General features: G+C 33.5%; 1 protein-coding gene across 2 annotated transcripts in view; it reads left to right on the top strand.

Annotated features, from left to right (window-relative positions):
* The window catches only part of AGMO (alkylglycerol monooxygenase), a 340233-nt gene that overhangs the window by 12669 nt on the left and 314121 nt on the right, over positions 1-13443 (top strand). For both annotated transcript variants that reach the window (XM_039217441.1, XM_039217442.1), the window contains one exon: positions 1454-1605. In XM_039217441.1, coding sequence (XP_039073372.1) covers positions 1454-1605 — 152 coding nt within the window. The remainder of the gene's footprint in view (positions 1-1453; positions 1606-13443) is intronic.

Here is a 13443-nt window from a genome sequence, read left to right as displayed (position 1 = left end):
AACATAGTGGTTCTACATTTCTGTACATTATGCAGTGCTCACCATGATGAGTGTCGTTACTATCTGTCATAATACAAAGTTTTTATCATATTATTGACTATATTCTCTATGCTGTAGTTTCTTCCCCATGAGTTATTTATTTTATAACTAGAAGTTTCACCCTTCCCCCCACCCCCCACTGCTGGGAACCACTAGCTTGTTTTCTGTATTTATGAATCTTTTTTGTTTTTGTTTCTTTTTTAATTTTTTTTTTTAGATTTCATATATAAATGAAATCATGTAGTATTTGTCTTTCTCTGTAGGATTTATTTCCCTAAGGATTGTACCCTCTAGGTCGTCTGTATTGGCATAAATGACAAGATCTCATATGACATTGTAATATCACATTGTATGTATTCACCACATCCTTTATCCTTTCACCTATTGATGGACACTTGGATTGTTTCCTTATCTCAGGTGTTGAAAGAAATGCTGTAATAAACAAAGGGCACATATATCTTTTCAGATTAGTGTTTTCATTTTCTTTTTTAAGTACCTAACAGTAGGCATACTAGATCATATGGCATCTCTATTTTTAATTTTTTTAGCAAACCCCATACTGTTTCTCATAATGGCTTCACCAATTTACATTCTCACCAAGAATACATGAGGTTTCCCTTTCTGTATATCCTCAGCAATACCTATTATTTCTTGTCTTTGATACTAGCCCTCTGACTGGTATAATGTGACATCTCATTGTGGTAACTAAGTTTTTATACGTTATTTCTAGGGAAAGATTATTCCCTTACATCTTTAGAGTTGTAGTTTATATTACTACAAGAATTATTGAAATACTATGAGATTTCAATTTGTCATCCTAAGTACAACATCTAAAAACATAAAAGTATGTGTGTAGTCTGTGTGCAAAAGAGAAAGGAAAAAGGGAATAAAGAGAAATAAAGACAATAGTTAGCCAGAAGCAACTTTCATCTAAAGGCAGATTTTATGGAATTAATGTATTTTAAGGTAGTAGGCATTTTTTTCAGTCCCCTTTACACTTGATACTTTTTATACTTCCTTTAAAAAGCACTCTTCTTGTGCTCTTCATTAAGATTTGGAAATGACAGTCATAGAAAGTAAGTTGTAGTTTTGTCATCTTTATGTTGTAAGGTTTCATAAAAGTATTTTAAGAGACCAAAAAAGAAAAAAAAAGGCATGGCATCCTAAATTACATGAATTCAGAGTACAAATAGCTGGTATCCACCATAACTGTGAAACAATAGGAAACATCTTGTGAAACATTTTGATACCAAAGAAATTTAGCCTTTTAAAAGGTATGATAGAACAGTGAGAAAAAAAGGAGAAAAGAATTTTATTTTTATATGTGAATACATTAATTTTTAAATGTTACCTAAAGTGTTTTATAATTTTACATTTAAAACTGGTATAATCATTGTAAATTTTATTTTTCCAGTTTATTTTCCAGGAGCATTGAACTGACCACTTACATTTATATCTGGGAGAACTACAGGCTCATCATTTTGCCTTGGGATTCTCCATGGACTTGGTATTTAACTTTCTTAGGAGTTGATTTTGGCTACTACTGGTTCCATCGCATGGCCCATGGTAAGTTGCAAATCAAGGTTTTATTGATAATTTATGCTGAACTGTGTTGGGCTCATAGCAGGTATTCAGTAAATATTGAATGAATGAATAAATTAATAACATGGTTTATTTTATAGTACATAAGATTAATGATAAAGTTTAGTCTGAAATTTAAATGGAAACATGTTCTGAAGTCATTTTTTAAATGAAATTATTAGAGATATATTTTTTCATGCCTTGTGTATCTAACTTGTAAAAAAAAACACTTGAGAAAGTGATGGCTGTAGCATTACTTTTTAATATACTGTCTGACATTTTTCTTATTATGACATGCTTCGTAGAGTCTAGTGGCTCTTGAACACAGTATCAGACTTCAAGTCACAATTATCAGTGGTCATTCAGAAGAGCTCTGAAACAGCATGGAATCCTGGGTAGTAAGACTGGTTCAAGTTCTTGGCAGTAATTCCACATTACAAATGAAAATGCAATCATCTAGGCACTAACCATAATGCATTTCAGTATTAACATAGTTTTGTAAAGTTTCTTATTTAATACAAAGCCCTCTTACCACACTGGCTCACTGAATTTGCTTTTTGGGATTATTGGCTGAACTTTACAAAGAATGTTTTGTTATGGAGAGGGAAATGGAAGAACAGGAAACAGTCTAAAACTCTGTAGAACTGAGTAGGGGTTGGAGAATGGTTGTAGAGCTAAGGTGAGCAAATGCTCTGTAAGGAGGAAGAAGGCACACAAACGTATTTCTGAAGGGAAATGAGGGAGAGTGCTAATTTTGAAAGCCTACTCAAGAGTAGAACTAGGATTTCAGTGGGTGATTGGGCTGAGTGGGTGGGGAGGAAGGAAGGAAGAGAAAGAAACCTGGAATAATAATAAAAAATAGTTGGGAGATGGCAAGAAGAGACCTGAGTTCAGGGTGAATAACTGAGCAATGTGTGTAGGAGGATGGTGACCAAATATCCTTCCCAAGCAAGGATGAGGAAATAGGAGCAAGAGAGATTAGCATTATGCTTAAGACACAAAATTTTAAATGCAGCATTATTTTTGTTAGGTACATTAAACATGTGTAAAAAATGAAATGAAATAAAGAATGTTAATTCATTGAAACAATTTGAAGGGAACATATAAATAAGAAAAATTATTTATTTTGTGTGTGATAACCTTTGTCTTTGAAAATAATAGGTCAGTGCCTGACATCATTTCCTTCTGTATAAATGCAAGAGGATACTCCCAAATTGAACATGACTTAGGAATAAAATACGATCATGTAGTAATCTTTGTATTTTATTTCAAAATAGTAGTTTTCTCCTTAAAATAAAGCCATTGGCGATCTTCTTTATTTTCTTTGCAGCAAATGGGTAATGCAGAAAGCATTTACATTGTATTACTTAATTTCAGAAGCCTTCTAATATCACACTGTCCTGTACAGATGTGTTTGTTTGGGAAATCTGCAAATTCGCTTAATCTTTAAAAGCCCATTATAACAGGAAGCAAAGAACCAACAAAATATTACCAAATATAAAACTTTTAACAATATGTTGATGTTAAGTGCTCTCAGTTAAGGAAGAGCAATAAAGTAAAATAATATATTAAATACATTGAATCAAGGCTGTTTAAAGTATGCTTCCTATTAGAAAATTTTGAACCAAATCCAGTGGAAGCAGGCATTAAAAAAATATGAAAACCTTCTGGAAAAACACTCACCACATTCAGGCTATGAAGTCTAATCATAAGTTCAAAGATTTTTGACTTGTGATGGAAAGCTCTTAGGAAAAAAAGTAAATTAGTAGTTGAAAGTGTCAACCTTTGATATGGTAGTCAAATTTTAAATATTTTGTGATAAGAATGTAAAATATTAAAAGAGATTTTTAGAAATCTAGAAGTACACAAGAGTAAGAAAACTTATAATATCAAATTTCCTGAGCCTCTTGGGTTACTAAGCTGATACTCATTAATTAGTCAACTTTATTTAACTGAGAAGTTTGAACAGTTCTAAAATCCTAATGTTGCCCCAAAATATAAGAAAAAAGCCTTCCTTTCCTACTTAATGTTACTTTCCTTTCAATACTTGCAATAAAATAATAAAATAAAAATACATTCCATATTTGTTGATACGTTAAATGCTATGAGTTTTAAACAATATATACTTTTTATTTAAATTATTTCTTTAGTAACATAATTGGTGCAAGGTTTTTGCTATTGTTTCATTGTTTTCATTTGTTTGGTTTGCATACATGTAGAATTTTCTCACATTAAGGGTATGGAAAAGGGTATATTCTCAGAAACTCGATTTTGATCTTTATTCCTGTACAAATGAACAGGAGGATATTTGAGGCTATTGTGTTATTTGCATTTCATTCCCTTTTCCTCTGGAATAATGAGAAATGATTTGCTAATTATTGTTAACTTAGAGAAAAAGAATACTGTAATAATTTCTATAGAGCACCTTGATATCTTAAGAAATGTAAAGAGACAAAATTAAATTCATCTTAAATTAAAAGTAGCTTCTGACATGCTTAGTCTGCACTAAAAAGAATGCATTATTTTTTCCTTGTATTTCCTATGTGTTATACTAAACATGTAAGAAATCGAGTAAAGACTTTTAGGGAACATTAAAATCATTAAAATGTAAATGATTACTACTGAGCCTTCCAGAATGCTAGTAGTAGACTTTATCTCTTCTTGGGTGATGGTTGCAAGAGTGTATGTATTTGTAAGAAATATGTTGAATTGTGCACTTAAAGTTTGTGTACTTTATGCTTTAAAAAACGTTAATGAATAATGCTACCTATATGATTTCTTAGCGAATAGCTGAAAGTCACAATGATACAGTAGGTAACCCAATTTAGAAATAAGAACCAAGAAATGATCATGTGTAACTCTAAGCATTAACATGTGACCTTGAACCGATTTTACCTGTATCAGTTTCTATAACCAAGGATGGTGGAAAAACAAGAAAGCCTGTTATTAATTTTATTGCACCTCTTCTCCAAATCCTTCTTTGGTGTCTCTTGTGTTACCAGGGGTAGACCCTACAGCCACCGCTCCTTTGCAAGTTTACTTGGTGTTAGACTTTATCAGTTTAAAAGATTGGAGCGATACTACAGAGCCAGAGCAGAGGCTTTGCTTCCATTTTTCAGAGTGCTCTTTTTCATGAGGTACTTAGCAGACTAGTGCCCAGGGAACCTGGTAGTAACCATGGTTTAGCTGTAGCCTATACCTTTAGGTAAGATCTTCTGTTCTCTGGGGGACCACATCAGAGAGCTGCCTGTAACACACACCCTCTGGGGGCTGTGTGCTCTAGGAAGTTCCTCTGTCCCCACCAGACCTCCTAAGTAGCCATAGCTTCTCCAAAGACATCTGACTCTTAGACTTGGCGGTGGATAAGAGGGGAGTTTTCTAAATTTATACATTCCTGCCTTGTTCATTCTCCCTTAACTCCATAGCCAAAAGCTGTGTTCCATCATCGCTACTTCTGTATCACTGAATTACTCCTCGTTTACCTCTTTTAGTAGTTAACTGCTTTTTTATTAGTTAATAATTCTTTACATCAGCTTTTTCTTACACTCAAATTATTGGTGTGTTTTTTTTCTCCTGATTAGACTCTGACTGATAAAGCCAGCTTCCCTACATATTATATAAGCTTGTAAATTGAAGCTTCTCCTGATTCTACCTTTAAAATTCCATTCTGAGGTACTGATTACACATGTAGGCTATAATACAATTTAATTCATTTCTGAAATAAAGATGTTCATCTGTAAAATTGTTATATAATAAGAATTTATAAAATCCCCTAATACTCTAATTCTTTTACTCAACAAGTAAACTAGTTCATTTTCTACTTACCTTTCTGTATCTAAAAAAGGTGAGTGATCATAATTTTTGTATAATATTTTACAGTTATTCCTATAATTTCATTATGATTAAGTGGGCCTCTCTGTATGACTTATTAAATTTCAATTTTTTTCATGTCTTTCTGACTTCTAATTGGGATTTAATTTAGACCATTCGAATTTCCATCATTGTTTAAATGAAGCAAGTAAGCAAGTGTATTTATTTGCTCAGACATTATTTTATTTTGTGGTTGTACCAAGTTTGTGGTCTCTATCTAAGAATGGGTGACTTCTATTCAGCTACATTTGTGTTTCGTTTTTAAAAATACCAGAATAAGGGTACCTGGGTGGCTCAGTTAAGTGTCCGATTTTGGCTCAGGTCATGATCTCAATCTTTATGAGTTTGAGCCCTCTGTCAGGTTCTAGGCTGACAGCCTGGAGCTTGCTTCAGATTCTGTGCCTCCCTTGTTCTCTGCCCTTCCCCTGCTCATGCTCTCTTTTTCTGTCTCTCAGAGATGAATAAATATTTAAAAAAATTTTAATTATAAAAATCACATAATATACCTAACTTTTTGTAGCTCTTTGCTATACATTTCATTCTATTTTTAAAATACAGTGTGATTTTATTCTTACTGGATCACTGAGGTTAAAGTCCACTCTGCATTTGCCTAAGTTGCAGCTCTTCCTCTCACCTCTTTCTGTGATATATTCCTTTCTCTCAGTCCTTGGAATAGTCATCATTCAGAACATCAGTGAAGGAAATCTTGGAATTACCAAGAACTTATGACCAGTTTCTCAGTATTACTTTCTACTAAAAAGCATGTCACCAATGTCAACCATTTCCCTCTGAGTTCATTTTAATGACAGAATCAACACTATGTCTAATGGTAAACTCTTGTCCATAGGAGTACTTAAAATTTATATGCACTGAAAGGTCACCATTATTTCCTCTTAGAAAATCCCATTTGAGTTAGCCTTCCTCTTAGAAATAGCTCATTATTATCACTGGTAATTGTGGTCATGCTTAAAGCTACAGTCTGAATTTCCTTTAGCGTACTTAGATTCTAGATATATGTGTTATATGAAAAGCACATGTGAAACGAAGATTTGAGCCATCATCCAGGTGTAAAAAGTATGGATTCACTGAGATATCAAACAAGCAAATCATACATTTGATGATAAAGAATAAGAGTTTCAGGAATCTCCATCAGCCTATTTTTGAACATTGATACTAAAGTGTAGAGATATTTTCAGGAATAGTTGGGAGTATTTGAGGATGGCTCTGGTAATATTTTCCAGGGATTAAGAAAGCTGTGAGATGAGTAATCAAAATGAAACTAGAAGACAAAGAAGGATTAAAGCTTAATTTATGAGCCTTAGTTTTCTTGTCACTCTGCTTAAGACATGTACCTTATTTTTCCTTTAGTGCTAAGACTTAGTACACTTGCCTGTCACATAGCAGATGGAGCACTGAAATTTGTTTCCAGAAATCTAGTTGTGTAACTCTATGTGCAGCTATTTATCACTCACGTAACCCTGGGATTAACTTCTCTGAGAGAGATTTTTTGGTTTTATTAATCTTTCCATTTTGTGAAGTTTAAATGAAAAATGCTTTAAGAGTACATGAACCTAGTGAAAATGAATGATTGAATTATTAACTAAGAAAGCATATTTATAATATGCTTATTATAATATAATATAATTATTTATAATAATTAATCATAATTAAGAAAGCAAGATGGAAGCTTATGTAAAATTTTAGGGGTGATTAAAATGGGCAGAGGAGAGAAAACTTAAGTTTGGGGTAGCCTTTAGGAATGAACTCAAGTGATACTCAATTAAGTATGATCTGGAAAGAGCAGATTTTATCCCAAGTAATTTTGTTCAAAATGAGAATTTGGAAAAGTTTTTTACTAAATGTATATAATAAATTAACAAAGAAAACATTTGATCCCTAGCCATTCTAGACCATAAAAAGCCAAATCAACTGTAACTCTATCCTCTTTTATTTATTAAAGAATTGTAATTGTGACTGAATTTAATTTTACCATATTAAAATAGCACAATGAAAAAACTGCTCTGTGAATTATGAAGAGAATAAACTAAGTAAAGATGTTTGAAATATTATCAACTAACTTAGAGATGATTTTACCATTATAAACTATTTGTGCATTAATTTTTTCAATAAATATTTATGATAACTTTTTCTATACTAACCCTATGCCAGGTACTAGAGATAGCATTGTTAATAACTGGTCTGGTTACTGATTGTTCATTCTATGGATGATAGGTATTAATAACTACTTAATAATAATAACAATAGGTAAAGTACAGTGATGATTATAGTGAACTCTGACAAAAGAAACTCTGTCCTCATTGTTATTAATTCTTAAATTTGCACATTTATGAATACACTGATCAATTTTTTCTCAAAGCAGTGTACATAAAAAACAAATGAGATTCTGTCTAAAATGCATAATGATGATGCTAGTAATAGTATTAATAATAATACTAATAATGAAGAGTCAACTATTATTGAAAGCCATTAGAGCATGTTTAAAAAGCATGGATTCTGGAATGAGGTTACCTGATTTCAATTCCTAGTGCTGCCATTTATTAATTGAGATTTGGAGCAGGTTAATCTGTCCTAATTTCTTCATGTCTTAAATGTGAATAATATAAACATGATAGGGGTTTTTTAAAGTTTATTTCGTTTTGAGAGAGACAGAGACAAAGACAGAGCACGAGTGGCGGAGGGGCACAGAGAGAGAGACAGAATCTGAAGGAGGCTCCAGGCACTGAGCTGTCAGCACAGAGCACAGAGCCCAACACAGGGCTTAAACTCACAAGCTGTGAGATCATGACCTGAGCCAAAGTGGGACGCTTAATCAACTGAGCCACACAGTCACCTCTGTGATAGAATTTTTATAAAACTTAAATGGACAAAACTTTAGGAAAATGACTTGTACATTGTTGTTGTTGTTTTTTTTTTTTTTAGTGTTTTATTTATTTCTAGGAGAGAGAGAGAGAGAGACAGAGAGAGAGAGACAGAGACAGCATGAGCAGGGGAGGGTCAGAGAGAGAGGGAGTCACAGACTGAAACAGGCTCCAGGCTCTGAGCTGGCAGTCAGCACAGAGCCCGACTCGGGGCCCGAACCCACAAACCACGAGATCATGACCTAAGCGAAAGTCGGACGCTTAACCGACTAAGCCACCCAGGCGCCCCTGACTTATACGTTGTTAATGCTGTTTGAGTGTTACTATTATCATTTAATTAATGCTTATTACTTGGCTAGGTACTAGACTAGGTGCTTTATATTAATAATACAGCATATTATTCAGTTCCCAGAACAACCCTATGAAGTAGGCATTCTGCTGTTCATCAGATATTAGATGAGAAGGAAATCCAGGTGTATAACATATGTAGTATAATGCCAGGCAGGGAGGAATGCTGTGGGTTAGAAGGTGATGAATACAGGAATTAATTAATTCCTCTATTAGGATTCATAGAGGTGATAGGCGGCATTTTAGTAGAAACTTCAATGAGCTGAAGAAGGCAGCTTAGGGACATCTGAGGAAAGGGCTTTCTACACAGAAGAACTGGTTAATGCAAAGTACCTAAGGAGGGAACAAGCTAGACAAATTTGAGTAATATTAAGAAACCACTTGTGGAGAATACCATTAAGAAACTGGAAGAAAGAGAATAAGGGCAATAGTCAGGATTCTGATCATACAGAATCCTGGAGACTGGCAATAATAAAACTGATTAATTTATCCTCAGCATTACTCCCCACTTTACCCTGCAAGCCAGGATGAGTTTTAGGAGAATAGTGACATTTATTTATTATTTAACAAATACTCATTGAAGACTTATGGTTTCACTTTTATTGGACTATGTGGTACTCAAAATCCAAAACCGTCTTTTGATGGTTACTAATATAATGTCAGGATGTGATATGTGCAATAAATTTAATAAATAGTTTAGGAGAAATGGAAAGTGCCAGATAGATTTAGGTATCACAATTTTATATAGAATGGCCCCTAATATTTATCTGATAATGTGACTTTTTTTTGAGAGACAGAGAGAGACAGAGCATGAGTGGGGGAGGGGTAGAGAGAGAGGGAAACACAGAATCCAAAGCAGGCTCCAAGCTCTGAGCTATTAGCACAGAACCCGATGCGGGGCTTGAACTCACAAGCCATGAGATGTGACCTGAGCTGAAGTTGGACATTTAACCAACTGAGCCACCCAGGTGCCCCTGATAATGTGACCTTTAAGCACAGACCTAAAGCTTTTTAAGGGAATGAGTCATATGATTCTGCGGAAAGGGAATACCAGCCAGAGAGGATATCGTAAGTGCAAAGGCTCTGAGGCAGAGAATACATGGCACATTTGAGGAAATTCCAGGAGATCATTGTGGTTGGAGCTAAATGGGAGAGGATTAGAGTTGCACAAGATGAGGGGCATCACAAATGTGAGGCACTTTGGGCAAATCATGTGAGAACTCATAAACTATTATAAAAATATTGACTTTAAAATAAAGACTGTAACAAGACACAAAGGACACTATATAATCATAAAATAAAGAATCCAACAATTTAACAATTATAAATATTTATGCACCCAACATGAAACACCCAAATACATAAAGCATCTAATAACAAACATAAAGGAAATAATCGATAGTAATATGATAATAGTAGGGGACATTCACATACCACTTACATCAATGGATAAATTATCCAAACAGAAAATCAACAAGGAAACAGTGGCTTTGAATGACTGATAGATCATCAGGTCTAACAGATGGATCTAACAGATCTAGTGAGAACATTCCATCCTAAAACAGCAGAATACATGTTCTTTTTAAGCATGATTGGAACATTCTCCAGAATAGATCACATATTAGTCTACAAAACATGTCTCAACAAGTTCAAAAAAATTGAAGTCATACCATGTATCTTTTCCAATCACAATGTTATGAAACTAGAAATCAACCAGATGAAAAAGTCTGGAAAGAACACAAATACATGAGGTTCAATAACATGCCACTAAACAATGAATGGATCAACCAAAAAATCAAAGAGAAAATAAAAAACTACATGGACACAATTGAAAATAAAAACACAATGGTCCAAAATCTTTTGGATGCAGCGGAGGCTATTCTAAGAAGTTTATAACAATATGGGCCTACCTCAAGAAGCAAAAATTTCTCAAATAAACAACCTAACCTTACACCTAAAGGAGCTAGAAAAAGAACAAACAAAACTCAAATACAGTAGAAGGAAGGAAATAAATAATAAAGATTAGAACAGAAATAGACAAAATACAAACCAAACCAAACCAATCAAAACAAAACACAACAACAGAACAGATCACTGGAACCAGGAGCTGATTTTTTGAAAAAATCAACAAAATTGATAAATATCTAGCCAGACTCATAGAGAGAGAGAGAGAGAAGACTCAAATAAACAAGACCAGAAATGAAGGAGCAGAAATAACCAAATACCACAGAAATACAAAGGAGTGTAAAGAATATTATAAAAAAAATATGTCAACAAATTGGACAACCTAAAAGAAAGAGATAAATTCCTAGAAACATATAAACTCCAAAAACTGAATAAGAAAGAAGTCGAAAATTTGAACAAAGCCATTAGCAGCAATGTTATGGAATCAATTAAAAAAAAAAAAACTCCCAAAACACAAGTATCCAGGACCAGATGGCTTCATAGGTGAATTAGAGCAAATGTAAAGAAGAGTTACTACCTATTCTCCTCAAACTATTTCAAAAAATAGAAGAGGAAAGAAAGCTTCCAAATTTATTATGGTAGGCCAGCATTACCTTGATACCAAGCCCAGATAAAGAGAATACAAAAAAAGAGAACTACAGGCTAATATTTCTGATGAACGTATCTGCAAAAATCCTCAAAAAATATAGAAAACCAAATCCACCAATAGGTTAAAATATAATTCACCATGATCTCGTGGGATTTATTCCTGGTATTGCAAGGTGGTTCAACATTCACAAATTAATGAACATGATACATCAGATAAACAAGGGAAAGGATAAAAACATGATCATTTTAGTAGATTCAGAAAAAGCATTTGATAAAGTACAACACCCATTTATGATAAAAGTCCTCAAAAAGTAGGATTAGAGGGAATATATCTCAGCAGAATAAAGGCCATACATGAAAAACCCACAGCTAATAGCATACTTAATGGTGAAAAACTGAGAGCTTTTCCTTTAAGGTTAGGAACAAGACAAGGATAACTACTCTTACCACTTGTATTCAACCTAGTACTAGAAGTCCTAGCCACAGCAATCAGATAAGAAAAAAGAAAGAAAAAGGCATCCAAGTTGTATGGAAGAGGTAAACCTTTCACTATTTTCAGATAACTTGATACTATATATAGAAAACCCTAAAGACTCCCCCCAAAACAAACAAACCCCCCCAAAAAACAAACAAAAAAAAACCCTACTAGAACTGATAAATGAATTTAGTAAGGTTACAGGCTACAAAATTAGTATATGGAAATCCTCTGCATTTCTATACACTAATAATAAAGTGGCCAGAAGATAATCACATTTATAATTGTACCAACAATAATTAAAAACCTAGGGGCAAACATAACCAAGGAGGTGAGAGATCTGAACTCTGAAAGTTATAAAACATTGATGAAAGAAATTGAAAATGACACAAATAAATGGAAATATATTTTATGCTCATGGATTGGAAGAACCAACATTGTTAAAATGTCCATACCACTGAAAACAATCTAAAGCTTTAACACAATCCCTATCAAAATATCAACAGCATTTTTCACAGAACTGGAACAGATAATCCTAAAATTTGTATGGAATCACACAAGTCCTGAAATACCCAAAGGAATCTTGAAAAAGAACAAAACTGGAGATATCACAATCCCAGGTATCAAAGTATATTATAGGGTTTTAGTAATCAAAACGGGATGGTCCTAGCAGAAAAACTGACACATAAGACTGATGGAACAAAATAGCCCAGAAATAAACCCATGATTATATGGTTAATTAATCTTCAAGAAAGGAGGAAAGAATGTGCAATGTAAACAATATAATCTCTTTAACAAATAGTTTTGGGAAAACTAGACTACTGTTTACACAACACACAAAGATAAATTCAAAATGGATTAAAAACCTAAGTGAAACCATCAAAATCCTAGAAGAGAGTACAAGCAGTAAATTTCTCTGATGTTGGCCATAGCACACATTTTTTTTGATATGTCTCCTCAGGCAATGGAAACAAAAGCAAATATAAGCTATTAGGACTACATTAAAATAAATCTTCTGTAATTTACAGGAAAGAAACAATCAACAAAACTAAAAGACAACCTACTAAGTGGGAGAAGATATTTCCAAATGGCATATCCAATAAAGGGTTAGTATCCAAAATATATAAAGAGCTTACTAAGCTCAACACCAAAATAATAGTAATAAGAATAAGAATAGCCTAATTTAAAAATGGGCAGAATACATGAACAGATGGATCTCTGAAGAAGACATCCACATGGCCAACAGACACATGAAAAAATGTTCAACATCACTCCTCATCAGGGAAATTCAAATCATAACTACAGTGAGATATCACCTTATATCTGTAAGAATGGGTAAAATGAAAAACACACTAATAATAACAAGTGTTGGTGAGGATGTGGTGGAAAAGGAAACCTAGTGCATTGATGGTGGGAATGCAAATTGGTGCAGCCAGACTATGGAAAACAGTATGGAAGTTCTTCAAAAATTAAAAATACAGTTAGTATAACATCCAGTTATTTTAATACTGGGTATTTTCCCAAAGAATGTGAAAATACTAATTCGAAAAGTTATATGCACGCCAGTGTTTATTGCAGTCCTATTTACAACAGCCAAATTATGGAAGCAGGTTAAGTGTGCATTAACAGATGAATAAAGAAGATGTGGAATAAACACACACGCACACATATACTCACACAAGGAATATTACTGAATCC

This window comes from Hyaena hyaena, unplaced genomic scaffold, assembly GCF_003009895.1.
Source record: "Hyaena hyaena isolate Hyena2069 unplaced genomic scaffold, ASM300989v1 scaffold_690, whole genome shotgun sequence".
Lineage (NCBI taxonomy): Eukaryota > Metazoa > Chordata > Mammalia > Carnivora > Hyaenidae > Hyaena > Hyaena hyaena.
Note: the sequence above shows the minus strand (reverse complement) of the source record. Positions and strands in the feature narration are given on the sequence as shown.